This window comes from Acanthisitta chloris, unplaced genomic scaffold (genome assembly GCF_000695815.1).
Source record: "Acanthisitta chloris isolate BGI_N310 unplaced genomic scaffold, ASM69581v1 scaffold14734, whole genome shotgun sequence".
NCBI classification, from domain to species: domain Eukaryota; kingdom Metazoa; phylum Chordata; class Aves; order Passeriformes; family Acanthisittidae; genus Acanthisitta; species Acanthisitta chloris.
This window is the reverse complement of record NW_008667764.1, coordinates 46,213-70,617: the sequence shown is the minus strand read 5'-3', so window position 1 is coordinate 70,617 and position 24,405 is coordinate 46,213. Positions and strand designations below refer to the sequence as shown.

The 24,405-nt window shown below is 40.8% G+C and overlaps 1 protein-coding gene across 1 annotated transcript; it reads left to right on the top strand.

The window, feature by feature from the left end:
• Positions 1–688: 688 nt before the first annotated feature.
• On the top strand, positions 689–17,624 carry LOC103800283 (cytosolic phospholipase A2 epsilon-like). The gene is made up of 21 exons (XM_009072655.1): positions 689–715; positions 1,295–1,378; positions 3,371–3,443; positions 4,389–4,525; positions 4,929–5,060; positions 6,785–6,825; positions 7,524–7,566; positions 8,215–8,284; positions 8,493–8,662; positions 8,803–8,862; positions 9,614–9,651; positions 10,670–10,805; positions 11,467–11,603; positions 12,006–12,228; positions 13,011–13,125; positions 13,505–13,642; positions 14,876–14,983; positions 15,533–15,724; positions 16,189–16,355; positions 16,729–16,915; positions 17,416–17,624. Exons 1-21 carry the CDS (start codon positions 689–691, stop codon positions 17,622–17,624), a joined length of 2,487 nt encoding a protein of 828 aa, XP_009070903.1.
• Positions 17,625–24,405: the final 6,781 nt, after the last annotated feature.

Genomic DNA, 24,405 nt, shown 5'->3' with positions numbered 1-24,405 from the left:
AAAAAAAAAAGAAAAAGGAAGGAATATAATGACGTGAGGAGAGACCCAGCCCTGCTGGATGAAAGCTGAGTAGATATAAACCACCATATGAGTGTGTCTGCTCTACATGCCTAGACCTGGGATTGTAGGGGCATGCAGTTCAGAAAGCCTTAAAGTGGTTTTTGCAAGAACCAGTTTAGTCTGAGAGCAATAGTGTTGCATCTCTCTCTCTTTTTTTTTTAATTAACTGTTTTATACTATCTGCTTACTATCACAGATAACCTAAATTCAATTTATGTACTGTTGCTGTATCTTATTACAGAGCTGGCATTTCTGTAGGCTTTGAGGTCTTGCTAAGTGGAAAGTTCAGGACTCAGATAAAAGGGCATCCTTCTCTTACCATTAGTTATAAACCTGCCATTGGCCAGTATGGAGCGAAGTGACTCAAGCACCATACTTCCACCTACTATATAGGCAAAGGTATTTTTTTCCTCCTTATTTGACCGCAGGATTCAGCTTCCTACCATAAGAAAATGGGAGGGGAGTAACTGGCTTTAAGAAACCAGGCAGAGGTGGGGCTCTGAGTCAGTTTATAACATAGTTGCTCACCTGCATATGAGACATTTGAACTATTGGTGTCTGTGGAGCTGGAAGATGTGAAATTGCATTGCCACGGATAACACTGGACGTGTATGTGACTGGGACCACAATGGAGCAAGATGGCTGTTTGTCTCAGGTAAGAAGAGTGCACAGCAAAGCAAGGCATCTGGGATCTCAAATGGTTATACTACTTTCTTGACATGCTATTCACTCCAATTACTCTGCACAGGATGAAGAAAGTCAATGCCTCAAGAATTCAATACCGAAACCTTTAAAATTGTAGTAAACTATAGGAAGGAATTGAAAACTACTTGGAGAGGAAGCACTTATTTACAAAAGGAGAATTTTGAATATTTAGGGGTTTCTTAATTTCAGAGACATGATATATAAGTATTAAATAACATGGAAGTGTACTTCAAGGTGAAAGATTAATGATAGGGTATATTTATGGAAGACACATTTGCTGTTCCTTTAACAGCCAGGGCCAGGAGCTACTTCCCCTCCCCATGTGTCATGCAAAGGGTGGACCTTACCTGTCTGCTACGCCTCTGCTTAGGCTTACTGGGGCAACCTCAGCACAGGCAGTGGCACTGGGCACCACAGAAAACTCCTGTACCTGCCAAGGCTCTACAGCCAGTTCTCAATTCCCAATGAGGATTGCTTTTAAGAGACAGGATGTTTTTTCCAGGGATAACACTGGCCCTTCTTGTTGCAGGAGCTGATCACTCAAACCTCTCAGCTAGGAGACGGAACTATGCAGCTGAATCCTGATGGGGAACAGTGCACTTCTCTTACAAAGGTACTGCAAAGGAGAATTTAAAAAGAAAACTGTAAAAGGGACTTTCCTTCTGGGTGGAGTCTGGGTGAAAACAGATAGAGTTCAGAGTCTGCCAAACAGTCTAATTAGCTACTGTAACCAATCCAGCTCCCTCCATGAAACACTGTCCTGTTTATCATTTTGATCACTCTATTTACAAAGTCTTGCTTCATGTTAAAGTCCTAGTGCACATGGCACTGTCCTTGGCACATGGAAAACAAGCTCTGTTTTAACAAGACTAGTATCTTTAAATGTATGGGTTTGAATAGGCTTTCTCTACATATGTCTTGCTAAAGCACAAGGGCAAATTTACTGCCCATGTAGATAGCAATAGCTGGGAAATTGTGTCATTTGTTCTTACAAAGGGTATGGCAGAATCTTGAAGTGGATTTTCAACACCTGATTTTCTGAATTAATCCTTCTTCTGACCTCTATGAAAAACTAATAGTTTTCCAGGAGTCTTCAGACATAAAATCTTTTCTTTAGGAAATGAGAGGACTAGATGTACTAGAAAATATTTGTTTTCCTCTAGTTTGAGCCATTTAGTAATAATTAGGAACTCTCCCTCATTCCATTTTGTGCTGTTAGGTTGCAGAGCAACAGGTGTTGTGCTTACAGTTTAAGGAACAGCTAACCCTTTCTGTTGATTAGTTGAGCGGAAAACCCAGAGATGAGAAAAGACACCCTAAAATGCAACTCTCTACACTTCAGGGGTCACAGCATGTTTGGAAGAACACACCAAACATCTCAAGACTTTTAGGCAAAACTCACAACACAGATGGGATTTTGGGCCATTAGTTATTTATAGCTCTGTGTTGTCTAAGCCAAGGCTCCCTGGTAATGACAGGGCATATCAACATGCTTGAGTATTTTGTTCAATCTTCACTCCCTTCTTGGCACTTTGTGACCACCATATGCCATGAAGGTGGCTCCAGGGGACTTGATCCATGAAACTGAGTTAAGCCCTTCTAGGAATTGCCTTCTCCAAAGCCAGCCACTGGCAACACCAGTTATTGGCTCCGTAATTGCTGAACACTTTCTGTACCTGCCTCATTTCTGTGCCTTAGGAGTTAGGTTTTAGACATGAATATGTGTCCTTGACGGTCTAACCCACAGCTACCCTTTGGACTCTTAGTAGTGGTTTAACATCCTTGATTTGCACACCTGGTGACCTGCTGTACAGCTGAAGAGACATGTGCTAATTTTGAAAGAGGGAGGCCAAAGGGAATAAACAAGAGTTTCTTATAAGATGTAAAACACTCTTTGCAAAACAGTGCAAAGAAACTTCAGACATGAAGAGTTTACAGGGTCCAAAACTAGAGAGAAACTTCTCACAAGAAAAAGTTAGAGGTGACCTTAGCTCAAGAAGGCAGTTATGTCCCTGTAAATGAAAAACATATGCATAGTGAGTAGTATGGTAGGTAGAGCTGCAAAGCAGCAATCTCTTCCTTGGACCTTAAAATCAGTTCGGGGATCAGAGGTCTGCATTTACATCTGGAGAGTACTGTACTTTTAAAAGAGCAGGAATATGAGAAAATCATATCTTGTAGTTCAGGAGACTATATGTGTAATGACTAGATAGGTGGGCAGTTACCACAATGATAATTTTATCACTTGCAAAAAATCTAAGTCATGTTTTCATTTTCTACCTTCAAAATTTAAAAAGTAAATCTCCCAAACTGGCTCTGAGTCTTGGCACTTTCTGCAGCTAGATTTTAGATAAGAAGCAAATTCTCTAATAACTTGAATCCTCATATCATGCTATAGAAGTAGTAAAGTCTTTCAGTCTAGTACTTGACTTAGATATTAGCAGGTAAATAAATGTATTGTCCATTTCATAGTCACATAAAAAAATCAGATAAGTTGTTCACGAGTTGGGTGTTTATCTCACTTGATCAGTTCTGTCTTCTAAATGTACTATCTGTCTTTAGCATTCATTCCTGTCTTTTGTATGTTTGGGTTTTTTCCCTGCAGATAGAATCATCCCTGTGTTACTTACTGACTATAAGGGTCATACGAGCAAGAAACATCCACCAGGCAGATGTCTGTAAGTATCTGTAGTGCTCTGTGGGGTCCCTTCACATCCATGGGGTACTAGCTAGTCCTACTCCAAAAAAAAGTGCTTCCTAGATTTCTTCCATGGATGGAGAAAGTTCTCTAATTGGCATGCTGATTCCAGCAATGAACATAGTGTGTTGCTCTTCTTTGCATCAGCCCTTGTTCTGCTATAGGGTCACAGCTGTGCTTGTAGCTATTTCTCTGCGTCCCCAAAAGGAGCAAGGAAAGCTCTGCAGTTTGTTGAAAGCAAGAAATGTGGAAAGCTCTCCTGTGTTTTCCTCTGGAGCATATTTATGTAACAAAGAACAAACAATGGTTGGGATAATGGAGTAAATACTGAAAATTGAATAGCCTTATGGTAAATTTAGCTGGCATTCAAAGCTTTCTCAATGCTAAATAACCCAAATTACCGTACCCCAATTCCCTGTTTGCCTGCTTTCCCCAAAAAGAACTGATCAGGTGTTACATTTTGTAGGTTCTTTTATGATGGTCTGCAACTAAAATATAATAGAAGATTGTAGCTTTACTTATGCAGAAAACACGAAGGGTTTTTTTTCTGTTTTGTGCTTCCTTTTTTTTTTTAAATATTCTGTTTGGCTAAACTAGAAGCTATCACTTTGTTTCCTTAACCCTTGCTGCATTTGTCCTGAGTTGTTTTACACTGGGCAAAAGTGATTGCTTGATGACACAGGAGAAAACCCTTTGGTTTTAATGAATTTATTACATCTCTAATCACATTTATTCAGAGAAGAATCATGTCCCTCTTCTTTTTCCTCCATTCCTATTACCTAAATTGTAATGTTTATGCTGGGCAAATATGCCTCTATGTGTCATAGTGCCTCTCTTTGAAAGCAAAACTTCATGCCATCCAATTCATCCTTTCTTCTAGAGCAAGTCCTCATTTTAGATGTGCTTGTGTTTTTTTAATATGCAGTAAGCCAGACTGATTGCTATGTGAGCCTGTGGCTGCCAACTGCTTCGACTGTCAAATTTCAGACTAAAGCCATCAAGAATTGCAAAGATCCAGTCTGGAATGAAACCTTCTACTTCAGAATCCAGAGTCGTGTCAAGGTACTGAACTGGGAATTCCCTGGTAACTGTGATCTAGGGAGCAACTGCCAGGTTTCATCCTTTAGCAAGGGGACATAAGCAATTTTCTCAGGAGGCAAGGAAAGATGCAGAAAGATGTGAGAATAACACATCTACTTATGATGATTTTCCAAGCCATGAAAGATGATTGTCTCTCTCAGCCATGGGTAGAATATAACATTTGAGATGTCTGTGATTTTTCTTATTCCACCTCATAGATGCATGCCAATATGGAGTAGATTTCCTCTCCACTTCCTTCCCTTCCTATTCTTTTTCTTTATGTTCTCCCACTTCTCAAAACAGCTGACTAAAACAGTTGTTCCCAGGATCTCCTGCTTCGAATGAAACCTCACACATTTCTAAAGTCCTTCCCTTACTATTCCAGAATGTGCTGGAGCTGGCGCTTTATGATAAGGACATAGTCACTCAAGATGACCACCTCTTCACAGTGTACTTTGATATAGCCAAACTTTCCCTAGGAGAGGAAGTTTTCATGCACTTCAAGTGTGATTCACAGGTGAGGTCTGAAATAAGAAACAGAATATGCTGGCAGGAAAGTGTTTGCCTGCTTTTCTGTCTAAAATGTTATTTGTAAAATATTTTTTCCTTCTTGTGTATGGGCTACACAGCCACATAAAAGGAAGTTGTTTTCCACTCTGATATGGGAAAACCTCTTCACACCTGGATCTGTAGGCACACTGAAGAATTTGTTACTTGACACAGAGGCTCATAAACTTCAGGCGTCTTTGTAAAATTGTCACTTTGCTGAGCCTGCCTCCACTGAGATTCAAGGAGGGTGTCCACACCAGTACCTGATGCTTTTGTATAAGTTATTACTTAACCAAGTAATTATGCAGTAATAACTCTGTGATCAGAACTAAGTGACTACTTGCTAATTATGGACTGTGATATGGGTGTTAAATAAGGTGTCTAAGTCATGCCAACAACATGGCTTGGCAACAAGAAATGCTCCTATCTTGACTGTCCAGGGAGACTGAAAGTTGCACATCCCACCTCCCTGTATGTTCTGTCTATCACTCTCCTTTTCCTGTTCCATCCCAGTCTCTTGTACATCTATCATGCACCATTAAGTTGAGGAACCATTTTACCTACACACACCCAAACTCCACCCTGCAGTTCATTATCTTTAAATGCCTTATGTAACAATTCCCTTCTCCCCAAAATACCAGAGGAGCGGTAATTTGCCTTCTACTAGCCCTTGGTAAAATTTAAACTTTGGCAAGTTGTAACCCAGCCAATCACTGTCTGAGTGGCTACAGGTGCCATATGCAAGCCTTGTGTTACTGTGTTTGCACAAATACAGCAGTTAGAGATCATATTCTTCAAGCCTATACTACTTACTTCTTGGTGTCTTTACTTCAATATTTGAGCAACTAAGTAACCTACAGCATGATCTCCCTTCTCAGTTCACCATCCTTTCTGTCCCCACCTTTGTTTTCCTTCTGTGGTGCTTTCTTCCCCATATGGACGATGCTCTTCTCCACCACTCCACAGACTAGGCCTTGATGTTAGATTTACCTCTCCTCCAAAGCCCTCAGCATGCTGCCAGACAGAGTGGTTGTCCTCTTCCACAGCTTCTTTGCATAGAATCCTAGAATCATCAGGGTTGGAAGAGACCTTTAAGATCATCAAGTCCAACCATTAACCTTGCACTCCACTGTAATCCCTAAACCCTAAACTGTATCTTCTAGTGCGAGGTCCAGATGCCTCTTAAACACCTCCATGATGGCTGAATGACTGGGGATGGTCGCTTCCCTAGTTCTGCTCACCAAGATGCTGTTAGGCTTCTTGGCCACCTGAGCACACTATTATTAGCTCATATTGAGCCGCTGTCAACCAGCACCCCTAGGTCCCTTTCTGCATGTCACCGTTTCCCCTCCTTAGACCAGAAAGACTTCAGCAGAGCCCCCTTTTGCTTTGCCTGCAGACTCAGAATAAGACAGCATCTCTGCTTGGGTCTGTCCCTTTTGTTCCAGCAGGAGCAGGCAAGCCAAATACTTTCTTTGTTAAAAACTGCTATCACAGCCATCCAGAAACTTCCTATCAATAAAGAATCTTGAGGCTCAAGACACACAGCTGTAAGGTGGTGGGTGCCTCTATTTTAAATTCTCTGCCAGTCACAAATAGTGCATGTATACCTGTATTGTGAGAGTGAGAACTTGCATTATGAGAACTGCCAATAGACTAGTGCCAAAACCATTTCCTTTCTTTGTTTTCCAGAGACAAGAAGAGCTAGAGGTGGGATTTGCCTTGGACAATATGTGAGTAAACATGAATGCAACATAACCTGCAGCAAAAAGAAACAGCAAATCAGAGGCATGAAATAATTTTGTCTAATTGTCCAGAGTGCATCATTCCTTGATGATGCTGTTGATGAACATGGTTTTGAAAGGAATCTGGTCTATGAGCTGTGTGACAAATTGGTGCATGCCAGAGTGACCTCCTATGAACTTCAAGCAGACAGGGAAAACACCCTACAAACTTTTTTTTGTTTAGTGTGATGAATATTATTTAAGACCAGAATACTGCTGTTTTGTTATGCTTTTCTGTTTGAGATAGCAGGGGGCTTCACCTTCCTTCAAAATACAACATGGAATAATGGACTGGATTTCTGACCTAGAGCCCTTATTGTCCCATCCTCCAACGAACTCTAATTTTTTTAAAGATGGATTCCATGAAACCATCTGTGGCCTCAGCTTGGGCCTCAGCATAAAAGCACTACACAGTTTGGCTCACAGTACCTTTGGGTGTTTTTTTCTGAGCTCCAGGACTGTAGATGCCAATGCTTTGACAGAGTAGAATAAGGAAACTTATTCCACAAGTCTCCTGTAGTTCTTCTTTCAAATCCAATATGCAGCTAAAAATAAGCAAGAGGAAAATCAGGAGAAGGGTGTGGCTCATGAATTACACTGTAATTTTAATGAGTTATTATAAATGTATTTTTCTTTCTGTTTCCTAGTTCAGGCCCTCCTGAAACCATCATTACTAATGGAGTACTAGTTGTGAGTGTTGTATTTCATTATCTTTCTTGTCCTGTTGCCACACTTGTTTCACTTGACTCACAGTCATCAGGTCAACATACCCTTTGACTGAGCAAAGCCAGCGTTGAAACACTGCCATTTCCCACTTCATCATGGCACATCCTTGTGGATGGCACCTCTGGAGAGGCTGTAGTTGAAACAGTAGGGAAATCCCCCACTCCAGCATCCCTTTACCTGTTGCAAAGGCAACATATTGAAGTGGTTTTCCTCTGAGAAATCAGTGCAGCAATGAATTCTGCCTTAGACATCCCTCCTCCCAAATTCTGGTATTGCCAAAGTCAGAGGGTTTGCCCTGTCCCATGCACACGTCATTTCCTGTTTTCATAACTGTGCTTTTTACACAGGGACTTTCCAGCCATGACATTTGTTCATTGATTAGCTTTTCTTCCTCATTATTTTTGTTTTAATCAGTTCTTTGCATCTCTTTTGGGATCCTGGAAGTGCTGTTATTCCCTATATATTGCCCTTACCTTCTCCCTTCTTCAAGCCCTGTTCGTCCATGCTGCACCCCCACTTCACCTTGGTTGTGTCCCATTTAGACTAGAAAACAGAATCTCAGACTTTAAAATTCCCTGCCATGAGGTATTTTATTGTTCATATCTCTTACAGTCTCGCAAAATCTGCTGCTTAGAAGTTCAGGTGGTTGAGAAGAAGAAAAAGGAGAAGAAATCTTTATCAAGTGAGGTCATTTCTCAATCAGCTATTTTTAACTGATGTGATAATAAAATGAAGGCAATTAGCTTAATGTAAGAATGAAAAAAACCAGCAATCAACAAATCAGCCTATCCAAAATATGAGAACAGCCTGGTGATAGCCTCTGTAAAAACCTTTGTTTTCAGTTTTAATGAGAAAACTACTCTGTGTCTTCTTTTGTGTTACATCCTTAGAGAAAGAATTCTTCTTTAAAGTGCAAGGCTCTTATGAGGGCACCCAAGACATTACACTGGGATCTGATCTGGTCTTCAGTTCTTCCTCTCCTGCCAAATTCCACTATGCCAGATACAAGCAGCCAACGCTGGATGTTATGCTACCAGGGAAGAAACGACCTCCTTCCTTAGTATGTTACAACTGAACTTTATAAAACATAATAATGGCATGTAAAGTAATAGGCACCATAAATAGTAGCATTAATTTGCATTGTGAACAAAAAATAACATTCCTTACAATATAAACTTGGATGTATTTGTACTTTTTCAGTGCTCACCAAACATGGAACTTCATTCCATTCCAAGTGGAGAAAAAATGGTCTTAGCTGAGGTGAGTGCCTGCTGCTTTGTGGGAGAGACTGAAAAACCTGAATGTGGAAGTCTGCATCCACATGGTCATTACCAGAGTACTTTTGGACAATGAAAGCCTGCAGACAAAAATGCCACAATCTAATAGTGGTAGGTCTTCAGGCAATAAGGCCAGGCTGTGCCTTGTTCTGTTTGAATGGATGTGCGAATACCCAACGATACCCAAGCAACAATATTGTTAGTCCATTCTGATCTTACTTCTCCCCTTCTCACACACCAGTGGAGTGCCTGAACAGACTGAGGCAGTGCCATTCTATTGCTGATGCTGACTGTGCTTTGCAAAGCACTTTTATACTCCCGTTTTAAAAACAAAAAAATCCATATATAATGAAAGAATTATGGCCGTTGTGGGGTATAAACCACAGAAAGGCAAAAGCAAATGCTGCTATGTGGAATAGTAGTGTGGCTGCAGCCTGCCTTGCTGCCTAAGAGAGGTTAATAGAGGTGGGTAAGGCATACATTATTATTATTTTCCTCTGTAAACAGCAGTTATCCTCAGATGTCACATTTACTAGAAAACATTAGAAATTACTGAACACCTTCCCTTTCACTACAACACTGCAGTCAATTCACCTGCATTGCTGGATTAGTCAGATCTGTCAATTTGTACCCGCATTTCTAGGATGGCACAAGCTAAAATTCCTCCTGGGGCTGCAGGTCAAAAGTCCTAAAGTGGGTTGTTATACTTACGTGTTTACCTTCTTACTTTCCAGGATAAGGGATTTGGTTTATATGTGAAGGCAGAAGACTGGTAAGAAACTTGGCCAGCCTTGGAGGTTAACTTCTCCTTAGCTGAACACATCTCACCCTTGGCTCTTTACTGGGGAGGAGGCACTCACAGTAGGTTGTGTGATGAAGTGATACGGCATTCACATGAACTGGAAGCGACTCTATATAGTGTAGTGTAATGCATGCAGATCATAGAATCATAGAACCAACCAGGTTGGAAGAGACCTGAAAGATCATCAAGTTCAACCCTACTGTCATTACTAGACCATGGCACTAAGTGCCACATCCAGTCTCATCTTGAAAACCTCTGGGGATGGTGAATCCACCACCTCCCTGGGCAGCCCATTCCAATGCCTGATAATTCTCTCTGTAAAAAAATCTCTTCCTAATATTCAACCTAAACCTCCCCTGGCAGAGCTTGAGTCTGTGCCCTCTTGTCCTACTGCTGGTTGCCTGGGAGAAGAGACCAACCCCCACCTGACTACAACCTCCTTTCAGGGAGTTGTAGAGGGTAATAAGGCCTCCCTTGAGCTTCCTCTTCTCCAGGCTAAACAACCCCAGCTCTCTCAGCCTCTCCTCACAGCACTTGTGCTCGAGTCCCTTCACTAGCCTCATTGCTCTTTTCTCTGGATCCGCACAGTCTTTGACATTCTCTTTGACACTGTGCAAGAGTGCAGCTGACCACCTGGCACTTTTGATCATGAAGTAGGTAAACTTTTCTGCATAATTCAAATGCAAATTTTTTCCTGCAACTCTCAGTGCAGGCTATAATATAAGAGAATCCAGGCAGCACATGTCGCAGAAACTAGCTGCAGGAATATCTTTCCTTAGGTTTCCTTTTGATAGCTGCTTAGAAATTTAGCAGTCCCTTTTTCTACTATTCTTTCATGCAGCATTGTATACTTGCTTGGATGTGTAGGAAAGGCTCCTCCTGTAAATGTGGTACTTTGTGTATCTGGTTAATTTTATTGTATTGGAAACTCTGAGCTTGTCTACCAACAATAAAATGGAATATTCTTTTTTCCTGATCTCTGCTCCAGCCCAGACTACCTTGATGTGCGTTTAGGATTTGACCTCTGCATGCAGGAGCAAGACTTCCTACGCAAAAGGCAGAATTATGTTGCTCCTGCTCTGAAGAAAGTCCTGCAGCTGGAACATGATCTTCTGGACCATGAGGTCTGTAGGGCAAACAATCAAAACCTCTGACAAGCGCTTAGCAGTTAAGGCATAATAGCATATGACCTCTTTTTCTTAACAGTTAATTTTTTTCCGGGTCTTTACTCATCTTAAAACTTTTGTACACCTCCAGTACTGCCCCATACATCTAAATTTGCCCTGCTGTTTGTGTCCTTTGCAGTTGCTATGGTGATTTTAACCCTTCTCCTGCTACACCTTCATTGCAAGCCAGACAGTGCGTATAGAAATGGCTTCTTCCAAAGTCTTTACCCTATGATTGTTATCCTTGCTGATAATCGTTCCTCCTCTCTTCAACCTGTGAGATTTTTTTGAACTCCTGCCTTTTCAACTGGTCTTTTTTCTCTCTTGCTGTCTCTTTTGGTTTGAATTAATGCATTTTTGTTTGGTTTTGTTTAGGGGTATTTTTTGCCAAACTTCTGTGTTGAACACATTGGAGACAAGTGTCAGATATCTGAGAAAAAATTGCCATTGCTTTTATTCCTGTTCTCCTCTATAAAATAAATGGCAGCTTAAGTTTCAGTAGAAATCATTTAGAAAGAAGTCTGTGTCTGGGCAAGTGTGGTGGTGTCCTCTGCTGAGTGTCACCATCAGCTGCAACTTACTGTCTGACAGCAGGCATTTCTGTCCCTGTGTTGCACAGACCCCAGTGGTGGCCATCATGACTACAGGAGGAGGGATGAGATCCTTGACCGCACTGTATGGCAGTCTGCAGGGGCTCAGGAAACTCAATGTCTTGGACTGTGCCACATACCTGACTGGCTTGTCTGGTACTACATGGTAAGTAGGACTCGCCAGCGCATCTTCCTGATGACATGAATGTTCTGAAGTAGGCTGGGGCTGACATGCAGTAGTCTACCTATATTATCTTCTCAGTAGTTCTATTTTTTGGATCTTCTCCAAAATTGAATGGATTAAAGTCTTTTCCTGGGGGAAAGTCACATAATTTGCAACAACATGAAAAGTGTTTTTCTAAGAACAGCTTAGGGAAGATTGCTCAAGCCAGGGATAATGACTGTGATGTCAAAGAGGACATGATAGTTTCTTAGGAAACTGAAGACAGGATATCTTTACTTAACTTCAAATCAGGAATTTAAAAATAGAATCATAAAATGAAGCTATTGCCTACTTCAAACCTTGGTGTGCTATTCTCCCTCTTCAATATTTATTTCCTCTTCTTAGGACCATGTCAAACTTGTACAGAGATGCTGACTGGTCACAAAAGGATCTCGACAAGCAAATCAGTGAGGCTCGAAAACATATGACAAAATGCAAAATAAATTCCCTTTCCTTGGAGTACCTGAAGTATTACAAAAAGCAGCTGTGCCAACGGAAAAGAGAGGGCCGCAAAACGTCTTTTATAGATCTCTGGGGGCTTGTCCTGGAATCTTTGTTGCATGATGGGGTACAGTATGTCATAAAGCAGCATTTACAGTGGTTTACAATTTTCCACAAATTTATTTCTGGAGAAGATATTTTTTCTGTTTGTTCTGAGAGAAGCAGTTTGTTACCAGACTGTGTGTATGTAAATGTACAGCCATTTCCAAAATGTTTGGCGCCAGTCTTTTAGATATCCACCCATGGTGGAAATCAACATTCTTGCTTGTGAGATTTTGGGTAAGTTTTTCTGAAAAACTCCAAAATTAACATTTTGAAAAAATATAATTTATTATTTTTTCCATATTCCGCAAGTTACTTATTTAGAAGTCACAAAAGTGCACACATTATCTTAATGTCCGTGAGAGGTGTTAACAAATGGGCCTGCAGACATATGTGTAATGCATTAAGATGTTTTATACCAAAAGTATTGCTTTCTGCTCTTCATTATTTTCTTCCATTTTCATCCTAATGTATCATCAGGCACTGATCTCTCTGGCTACCAGTGACAGGACCTGAGGGAAGGGCCTGAAGCTGTGTCAAGGGAGGTTTAGGTTGGACAACAGGAAAAAGTTCTTCACCCAGAGAGTGGTTGGGCACTGGAAGAGACTCCTCAGGGGAGTGGTCATGGCACCAAGCCTGCCAGAGTTCAAGAAGCATTGTATGCCTATGGGTATTTCTAGAATTTCTAGAATATAAAACTAGCACACAATATGCATTAGAGGCAGATGATTTTCTGCCCTACAAGCTTAGATGCAATGTTCCCATGCTCACTTTTGTCTCAGTGTAATCATATTTCTGGAATCACAGAAAGACAACCACAGACTCTCCGATCAGCAACGGGCTGTTGATTGTGGTCAGAACCCACTTCCTATCTATACTGCAGTCAATGTCAAGAACAACTATAGCACTCTGGATTTCAAAGGTAATTATGAGACTTGTAAGAGACGTTTGTCTTTAAGGAGGTAAATCCCGGGACAGTCTTTTTAGATAGCCCAAAAACCCCTCTCGCATATAAAGGTCAGAACCTCAGCTGATGTGTTTTTGTACAATGTCCTTATGGTCAGGTAAAAGTTTGACTGTCTATTTCTGAGTCTGAAATACTCCAAAGCCTTTTCTTGTTCATGACTTTTCATTTGTACCATGCTTATAACTCATTACTATTGGTCTGAAATATTAGATTTAGCTGCAAAAATTATGTTGATTCTTAACTCCTTGCATTTCCATGATAGCAACATTATTTTTACCTAGAGCTAAGGGGCTGCAGTAAAACATTTTTCTCTTCTTTGTATTCTTTTTCACAGAATGGGTGGAGTTCACCCCATATGAGGTGGGATTGCAAAAATATGGAGTTTTTGTTCGTGCTGAGGATTTTGGCAGTGAGTTCTTCATGGGCCGATTGATGAAGAAGGTCCCTGAATCCAGGATCTGCTTCTTAGAAGGTAAGCTATTAAAAATATCAAATTATTTTATTATTTATGTTTTTGTTGGTATTGGTTTGGGTTTTTAATTGTGAGCTATATAAACTAAGCACTAATAAAGCATTGGTGTATGAGTAACAGGACAGTCTCACCAGAGAGAATAAATATTCATTGCAGAATTAACACTTACTGTAATGGATTCAGTTTGCAGTAAAAAACCCCCCAGAAAATTCAAAGTGAGAGACAAATAATTATTCACATTTGTAAAGCTAGTTTTGAATAAAACTATAGCAGTGCTTCCAGTCCAACAATAATCCCTGGGAATCCACAGTTCTGCTTATGCTACTCCAGAAGAGTAAACTTCAGAGCCTCTTGGCTGTCTCACAGGAAGTCAGTATTTTGTGTGCTCCCTACAGACATTTTTACATTAGCCTTCATGCTGTTTCTCCACTGCATCAGGGTGTGTTTGAGCATGCCAGCCCTCCACTGCTCTTCAGAGTCTTCTGGCCCCATGTCACTGGCTCCAGTTTCCATATTGCCCCAGCAAGCCTGGGAGGAAAACAGCATAGCCATATTTGAAGCATTTTTGCTGTTGACTGAAATGGAGTGTGGCTATGTGTTTTCCAGACAAAGAGACAAGCTGTCAACTTGTGCCTGATTTGAGATGCAAACTTCTCTTTCACTTGCCGCTCCACTTAGCAGAAAGGAGACATTGTACTATTTTAGCCTCAGCCTATGCTGGATGTGCATACATTTGCGCTCCCTGAACCCAAAAAAATGTGAGCATTTGTGCCCTAAGGGATAAGCAAAGAAATTGCTTCTTTAGCTCAAAAATGCATGGTCAAAACTGATCCTTTGATGTATTAATGGGCTTATTCTCAAAAAAGAAATCCTACAAATGTAGAGGTTGTAATATCATGTCATATTTAGGCCTTTATCTATATAATTCCCTGTCAAATCTCTCAGATTGTAAACTTTCATCCTTTCTTCCCATAGAAGCTCCAGGATATTTGGAGTTTTTTTCTGAAAATACAAGTTCCTTAAATCATATTAATTCACAAAAGATCTCCAGACAAAAACTAGATACCAAAAATAAGGTTTAAAAAGCAGAAGCCAAAAAAACCCCAACATGACATATCATCCACCAAAACAAACTAAGGAAAAGCATAAGCTTCACAAATTTCATCTCATGATAACAGTTTTGAGATTCATGTTGTGTGAATATTTGAGTTAGAGAGCTTTTTCCTTTTACAGGCATGTGGAGTAGTTTATTTTCACTGAATGTGTTATATATCTGGAATTTGTCCCATTCATCAGAAGATTTCTGGCACAGGTGGACCCGGGACCAAATTGACAATATAGGTAAATGATCATACTTCTTCCTCACTGTATATTTATTGTTAGATAGAGTTAATGTTAGATGTCTCATACTGAAAAGCACAACTGAATAATTAAAAAATCTCCAGTCCTGTCATCTCTGAGGACTCAACACTGATGTTGGTAGAGGATTACAGTGTTCAGAAATAATAAGATTGATCTGTAAGTTATTACCAAAGTAAAATGACTACGTTAAGTAGGAGCTATGGTAATACAAAGAAGCACAACAGGTGTGCTTTTCCAAAGTCTACATTCAGTCTGTTCCCCAAATGTGTGTACATCTGGAGCTGATTTTTATTGCTGCCTGATACTTGGTCTTGGGCTTTTTATCCAAGTTTGGGCTGTGTTAGGAAATGGTATTTCGCTAGTAGGAGTAGCTTCTTATTTTCTGTTTTGTTTGGTCACTTGTTCTTGTTGATCTTTTTCATCCTAAGCATCTTAAATAGAGAAAATACTAGGTTTTTACTTACCTTGACTTCTTGAGGCATGACCTTGATCTAAGCAGGTAGAATTTAACAGCCTTTCCCTGTGCAGAGGAGGAACCTCTCCTACCACTGAAGCTGCACGAGCTGCAGACTCGCCTGTTCACCCCCGCTGGTCCCCTCAGCAGCGCACTCCGAAGTGTTCTCACCGACCGCCTCTGCATTGCCCAGGAGCACAACTTCCTAAAGGGCTTCCAGATACATAATGACTACCTGGAGAACACACACTTCCGCAGATGGAAAGGTGACAGAAGACCTGTGTGCCTGGGGAGAGAATAAATAAACTGAACAAAACTAATTCCCAGATTTGATATTAAATCTAGTCTCCAAGGTTAGAGGCCAGGTTTTGGCAGAATCACTGTTAATTCAATCTATGATTGATCATACTACAGGCTGTAATATGGCATGGGTTGAGCTACATGCCAACGGTTTGCTGGTGGCACATATCTTCTGAGACTGGCGCACCAGGTCCTGCTGGTGGTTTTCCCTTCCTTTGTTAAAAGACACACTTGGTGGGGAGGCACAAGAAACCCCTGTCATGAATGTTGCTACTGCAGGTCCAAAACTGCATGTGGCTGGAGTAGAGAGGGCAGAAGAGAGGGCATATGGCAAATCTCCCTTCCCCAAAGATAGCAGCCAGCTAGGATTGGCCAGGGCTAACCAGTTTTGCACTATTGCATTTACAGCACAAAAAATCTTTCCTTTTAGACACTGTGTTAGACACATTTCCCAACCAGCTGACACAATCAGATGAATTCCTGTCTCTGGTAGATACTGGATTTTTCATCAATACAAGCATCATGCCACTTTTAAAACCAGAGAGAAAGGTGGATGTCATCCTGCATTTGAATTACAGTGCAGGATCTCAGATACAGGTGAGAGGAATTGAAACAGTCTCTATATCCTCTTCTTTTTAACACTTAGGTCCTTTCTATATTGCTCCTACTAAAAGTCTTAACCACTAGCATTTTTAGCTTAACACTGCAGTGTGATCCATCATTTACAAGCTGTATGCATTGTCATTTGTTTTTCTTGAATGATACAACTATATTGTGCTGAGGCCCAGAAAAATCAAAAACTTTCTTTCCAATGACACAGTTCTTTCCAATGACACAGTGCTTTCTAATAGTAGTTTCAGAGCTTTCACATAACAAGCTTGGCAAATGTCCACTTTGTTCCTGGACTCCAAGATATCCTGAGCCCTGAAATTCTATTCAAGTCTTAGTACTGTTCTGTTCCTTGATCCAGGCTTTGGACCAGACCTGCAAGTACTGCTCTGAGCAGGGAATCCTTTTTCCCAGGGTGGACTTGAGTGAAGAAGACAGGAAAAAGCTGAAGGAGTGTTACCTCTTTGACGGTGGTGAGACCCCAGGAGCACCTGTACTGCTGTTTTTCCCACTAATCAATGATACCTTCCAAAAATACAAAGCACCAGGTAAGTAACCAAACATGTTAAAAAAAAAATGTTGACATCATGGACAGCTTATTAAAGCTTTTGCTACTTTTTTTAATACTCCAACTCTTGACCTTCTCTGTTGTACCATTTCAGTACATCAAACCTCTCTGTTGCTTGAAGTTACTTTTTTTACCATGTCAGATTTTATGTCAGGGCTGTGCTGTTTCAATCCCTAGGCTAGTTAGTTTGCAGGTAATTAGTTTGCAGGTAACTGATGTATCTATATAAGTTTTGGGTACAGTTTAGAACTACAGTGGAGACCCATGTAAGAAATAATCACCATTTTTTCTCCCCTCATCATGTGAAGCAGTTGATATCCACCTGAGCCAGGGATTGAGCTGTCAGTTTGAATAAGTATTATTTGTTTAAAAAATATTAAAGCCAAAAGAGTAATTTAGATTGCAAACTCTCTCTGTGGAGAGACATCTCCCAGAGTAACTCCCATCTCTCAGAAGTGATTTCTCATCCCTTCCTCCTAGGTCAGAAGCGTTCAGAATCAGAGATGGAAGATGGCAAAGTTGATCTCTATGGCTGTTGTTCCCCTTATTCAACATATTCAATTCAATACACTGAGAAGGCTTATGACCGTCTGGTTCAGCTGGCAGAATACAACATCCTGAATAACAAAGACCTAATTCTGCAGGCCTTGCGCACAGCAGTGGCACGGAAAAGGCAGTTAAAGAAATAATGCCAGACAAGGGAGGATGCTTTTATGCCCCTTAACCTGCCAAGAGACTGAAGATCACTTACTCTTATCCAGCCGGCTTCAAAGGATTCCTTCCCAACGCCACAAAACAGTAATCTCTGGTGAATAAAAAAGAGACTGAAGAGAAACTTTTTTTCTCCAGAGAATTTCACTGCAGCAATTCATTGCAATTCAGCTACAACAGTGGAGTACAAGTCATTGTATGGTACAGAGGATGGGCAGCCACAAAGAAGGTGCAAAGATGATAATAAACATGGTGCTACTTGCGTTGAGAAAGAGCTTTAAATATTTAAGTCTAACATGTTCAGGGCAAACCACATTAAAAGCATATTTTATTAACTTGGATTGTGTTTTGTGTTTGCAAGGTGCTGGTAAGAAAATCCGCAGCCTTTGGACCAGGTGTGTGACTAGGATCATGGCACATTGCATGCAAGTGCTCAGAGAAAGAAAGCCACATGCCATAATGGAGAGCAGCACTGTGGAAAGGGACCTGTGAGTCCTAGTTGACAGCAAGTTGAATGATTCAGCACTGTGCCCTGGCAGCCAGGAGGGCCAACCATGTGCTGGAGTGCATCAGGCACAGCATCACCAGCTGGTGGAGGAGGTGATTGTCCCACTCTGCTCTGTGCTGGTGTGGACTCAACCTGAGTCCTGTGTGCAGTTTTGGACACCACAATGTAATAAAGATAAAAAGCCTTTAGAGAGTGTCCAAAGGAGGGTTACAAAGATGGTGAAGGGCTTAGAGGGGAAAGCATACATGCAGTGGCAGAGGTCACTCAACTTGTTCAGCCTGGAGAAGAGGAGACTGAGGGGAGACCTCATAGTAGTCTACAGGTTCCTCATGAGGAGAAGCAGAGGGGCAGGCACTGATTTCTTCTCTCCTGACCAGCGACAGAACCCAGGGGAATGGCATGAAGCTGTGAGTGGAGATTTAGGTTGGACATAAGGAAAATTTCTTCACCCAGAGGCCAGTTGGTCACTGCAACAGGCTCCCTAGGGGAGTGGTCATGGCACCAAGCCTGCCAGATTTCAAGAAGCTTTTGAACAATGCATTCAGGCACATGGTGTGGTTCTTAGGGGGCCAGGAGTTGGACTTTGGTGATCTTTATGGGTCCTTTCCAACTCAGGGTATTCTATGATTCTGTGGCATCCTGTGAACATAGATCACCTCCAAGGGAGGCTTTAGACAGAGGCAGAGGACACATGGGCCATGGACACCAGATCGACCAAGAAAGCAGAGTGTTGATAAAGTTCTCCACTGCTTGACTGCCAAAATCCTCTGTGTACTTCCTCACAGCTTCTTGGCTATCTGTCCATTCCATCTTCTCATTCCCGGTGTGAGTGGTAGTAATGTAGTAATTAGAAATATGAATGACACTCTGTTGATTTTAAATCCCCTCAAAACAAGAGCAAATTTGCAGGCCCTTGAATTCATCAGTTTTGCCTGTCCTTGCTGTTGGATGGGTCTTGATGAACTCAGCACCTGCAGAATGAGGAGGCACCCACATGGGGGAGAAAGGGCTTTACATGGGCTCAGTGTAAGAAGGAAGCTTTTATGTTTTGCTGTAGGGCATCCTCATCCAGGAGGATATCCTGCTTCAGGAATGTTATTTTTTACCTTTGAAATAGCAGAAATTTAACTATAGTGCTGCTGTGAGCCTTGTTTCATCTGAGAAGATAGCAAGAATTGTGTCAACCTATAGAAGTCCCTTTGAAGTTCTGGAAAGATTTGCTGTACCAAAGTACCTCCTTCTAGATGACAAGCTGCTGCAGGAGGATCTGTGCCTCCTGAGCTGTAGTTTCTTTTGGACCATCTCTTCATCAAACCCAGCACAGATATGGACATATATGGCAAAATTTGCACATTTGGTCCAAACATGCCATGATGAGAGGTTGTCAAGTTCTTCACTGTTGCCAGGAGGGAGGACACAGAAGAGCAGTTTACTTGCACCTGTAGCAAAGATCCTCTAGCCTCTTGTATGCCTCTCACTACCTGCTTTGTTCCTTAGGGTTAAAATGCTTCATTTGTTCATTAAAAAACCCAAACAATAACCTACAGACAAAAACCTGCAGTAGAAAAATAGCCTCATGAGATTAAAAGACATGTAGACCTGTATCAGTCATAGCAGTGTCAGTATGCAGGAGTATTTATCTGTTTGGAAACACAGGAATAAGCTTATTTTGATTAAGTTCACTGCAGGTAGCCCATGATTTAGGTTGAATTAATAACATAAAACACACTAATACTTTACATACCAGATCAGTTTCTTTATGTGTCTCCCGGAGTACTCACTTCTCAGTTACTAACAGATGATAGAAATTCCCTAATTCTTTGTAGACTCTTTTTATTAATACTGTAGTACTTTTAAACAGTTAAGTTGGAAGGTGAAACTTAGGTTGTGTTGAGTTTCTCAGTGTACGTAACAGTAGACCATCTACAATTTGTAGCCTTCTAAAACTACCTTGACAACATTTCAAATTCTTTGGAATGCAGAAGAATAGAATAGAATAGAATAGAATAGAATAGAATAGAATAGAATAGAATAGAATAGAATATGACATGCTGTGTTTTATGCATCCCAGGACGCCAGGGCACGCTGCTGCCCCAGACTGAGCCTGCTGCTGACCAGTACCCCCAGGTCCCTGTCTGCAGGGCTGCATTCCAGCCACTCCTCTCCCAATTTATACCTGTGTCCAGAGTACAGAACACTGTATTGGGCTTACACAGCAAAATGTTGGTACCAGGGTGAGGTAAGCCTCATTTCACGGTTCATATGGAGGATTTTATCTCTACTTTCCAAATGAGTAGATAAAGATATCCACAGTGTGCTTGGCTGAGTTGCATCACTCTGAAGCTTTAAATAGCATCATCAGAGCCCATCAGAGAGAGCAGGACACAGTGTTTCTTCAATGACTTGCCTGCCAAAGACAATAGTGTTCTGTGAGGCTCTCTGTTTTAGGATACAGGGGAAAAGAAGTGCCAGTGGATGGGAGAGGTGTCTGTGAAATGCCTGCCTTGTTCCTGAAGGGGAGCTCTCTGGATATAGTTGGGCTTTTATTTCTGTACTGCTGAAAAGCTGTAGCTTTAACAATGTGGTTTGTCCGGGGTAGATTCTCAGAAGATATTTTTTTGTGGATTTTGAACAGGTTCTGGCTCTCAGCTCTTCTTTACTTTGCATTTATTCTTTCAGTATAAAAGTATGATAATTGGTCTCCTTGTAGTCAGGCTGGTCTGATTTTGTCCTGATCAGTTCGCTTTCTCTGCACATACCAAGGGATGGTTCTTACAGCTACAAACACGTCAGATATAATTTCCTTACAGAGGACCACTGGTGCTTCCAGCTTCAGCCATTCACATGCCAGTGGGTAGCTGGGTATCTCCCATGTGGTTCTGTGGTTGCCTTTTCTTCCAGGATGCCCATATTTTTGAAATTACTGTGGTCATTCAGAAATGTCTCATTTTAGACACTTCCTGGGGCACGGTTTTGCTCAGTCAGGGCTAACTCAAGATTCAGCCTGGCTTGAAGCTTTTTTCACATTTCACATATGAAACTCAAGGAGGAAATTCATCAAGGAGTGCAATAAATAAGGCTGGAAGGTCTTAGGAGAGGTGAAGAAGGCTTGTAAACCTGTTGGATGCTAAAGCTAAGCCTGGAGGAATATTTAGGTTGTTTGCATCCTTTGCCTCTGCAATCCTTGGTTGCAAGTACACAATAAACCTTTAGCAAAACATTGAAGGACAGTTTTCTGGGCTTTTCCACTGTTGCTTGCTAAATGGTCCTACCCATTTGCACTTCTTAATAAGTCTATTTTATTACACTGTACAGAGCTCTTGAATTGGTTAGCTCCTAATAGGCCATGGAAGAACAAAGTAAAATAGCACAATTTACAAAAGCTAGAATTACCATCAGATCATCTTGCTAGGCTTGTGAGATGTCAGACCTGTTACCTGCCATCCAGTTACTTAAATGTTCATCTTGATCACCTGTGGCTGACCAAAGTCTATCTTTAAGACAAATGATCCCTCTCCTTTTATAGATATCAGGAATGGTGGAGTCACCACATTTCACAGAGGTATGTTGTAGTGGGTGATCACCTTCCAGCAATAAGTATGCATCTTGTTTCCAGCCTCATTTATTTTGGCCTGAGCCCAGACATTAGTACACGTTACATCTTTTCCTAGTAACTTAAAAGCCATTGTATAATCACTGTTTCTTCATTGGGATTGATTATATAAAATATACAAAGTTTCCATCACAGTCTTCTTTTTGTCAAACCAATAGATTCAGCCCTTCAAGTTTTGATTATAAAAATCCCTTTATTGCCTATATGCAGATGTATCTCTCTTCTTGCACTCCCTTCAATTTTTCATTGTCTATCAAATGCAGACTCCAGTAACCCTTCAGTTATACACTGACATTAACATTGCTTTCTTATTCTTAAGTTCTTACATATAAATGAGTTCCCAGTTTCTATATACAGAATCTAGTTGTCCTCATTTGCCTTTAGAGACTTTTAATGAGTTGTTTGTCTTCTATAAGCTGGTGAGTTAGGGTTTTCCACACTCCAGTCTTCCCTTTCGTACGGGGAAGTAAAATGTAACATACGATTGTCATTTGTTTAATCTTAATTTCACACTTCAGTGCATTAGACTTTACTGTGGTTAATCAGGCCAGTTTATCAAGCAGGTCAGATCATTCTCTATGTATTACTGTATACTGTATTACTCCATCGATCACAGAACATAGAATATTAAGGAGTTGGAATGGGCCTTGAAGATCATCTAGTCCCAACCCCCCTGCCATGGGCAGGAACACTTCGCACTAGACCAGGTTGCTCAAGGTCTCATCCAGCCTGGTCTTGAACACTGCCAGGGTTGGGACATCCACTACCTCCCTGGGCAACCTGTGCCAGTGTCTCACCACCATCACAGTAAAAAACCTCAAATTTCCCCTCTTTCAATTAATACCCATTATTCCTTGTCCTGTCACTGCACTTCCTAGCCAAGAGTCCCTCTATGTCTTCCCTGTAATCCCCCCCTTCAGAAATTGAAAAATTGCTATGAGGTCTCCACACAACCTTCTCTTCTCCAGCCCCAACTTCCTCAGCCTGTCTTCATAGGGAGATGCTCTAATCCTCTTATTACCTTTGTGGCCTGCTTTGGACTTGCTCCAGCAGTTCCTCTCTTTTCTACTGCAAATCTGGCCAGTCAGAGTGCCTTGTTTATTTCCAAAGCACTCATGCAAATGTTCAATAGAGTTTGAGACTGGTAAACTCTTAAAAAGTCCTCAGAAGAAAACCTTTTTCAGTAATGGTATTCACTGAGGGCTAATTCTGAAATCAGTCAGAAAACAAATTCTTAACTTGAGTAATACATACTTTCTTTTCAATCTTTGCATAACAAAATCTTACTATCTTTGCACAACAGACTGTAAGTAAAAACACCTGCTATTGCAGGATAGAGCAAAATTTATTTCTTCATATTAAAACCCACTATTTCCTACTGTCTGGCTTCCAGATATAGCTCAGGGCTTAGCAAAATTTCTTACCATCTTACAGGGAACCTCTGGCTAATGCTAATCCCAGAAAAACTTCCATGCAGTTACCTTGCATCACCATTTTGCCATCCCATGCATCTTACTGGTGGAACATGCTGTAATTGCTTTGATATCCTTTGCAGCTCAATTGCACTCAGTTAAAGAGAGCCTCAGTACCCTGGTTTACAAGATCAGTGCATCCATAAGACAGCACACTTCAGTTTTGGCACCACACTGCCATTACCTCTACAACACACCTCTAAGATAAGGACATTCAAGAAGAATTTCTGTACATAATCCAAGTATAAGTCAGACTTTCACAAAATGTAATAAAAATTGATTTTAAAAGTAAGAAAAACAAAAAAAAGCACGATTATATTTATCTTTATTAACATTAACTTCAAACAGCTTTCCTGTCCTTTTTCCCTGACCTTATATTTCCCAGCTACATGGTTCTTACGTTCTATACTGAACCATAAGGCTAGGCATTCAGTTCATATGCAAGTGAGGTAGGTCACTTATTTCTGCCTTCATGCAAAGAGTTTCAGACATAATTTTTACTCCAAATATCTCCTGGTGTTTTTATACATACACACATACACACATATGGAATTTGACTGAGTGGAACCATCTGCAGTCCAGACAGTAAATTGTACTAGCTAATGACTATCCTAAGGCAAACTAATTGCATATCAACAATCTTTTTGGGAGAAAACACTCCCTTGTGTGGTGGAGTGCAGTATGCAGTGTATAACTGCTTTGCATGCTGAAAGTTGTATTTAATATAAATATAGATACATTAACAAATGCTGTACAAAATGTATGAAACAAAAGAATGTGTGCAAGTTGCAACTAACCCTTTATTTATAATAGGTATTGACATTAAATACTTCAGGGGTGATGGAGTATTTTCAGAAATAGCAGAACCAAGAGTGGTAATATATGATCATTGATATTTAATTAATCAGATACTGTGTCCAGTGATACCTCATTCCTCTTGCTACTTTTGAAAATTGGCACAATATTCACTTTCTTTCAGTGCAGTTCTGCAGTATCCCAAGATTCAAAGTAGCTGAACCATACACAGTCAAAAATCCTAAACTATGTTTTAGGAACTAATTGGTAAGAACTATCTCTGTTCTGTCTTAACATGTTTTGTATGACTATGTGTTACAAAGCAGTTCATCTTATTTGTTGATAAAATATGTAAAGTGTCTTCTTTATGA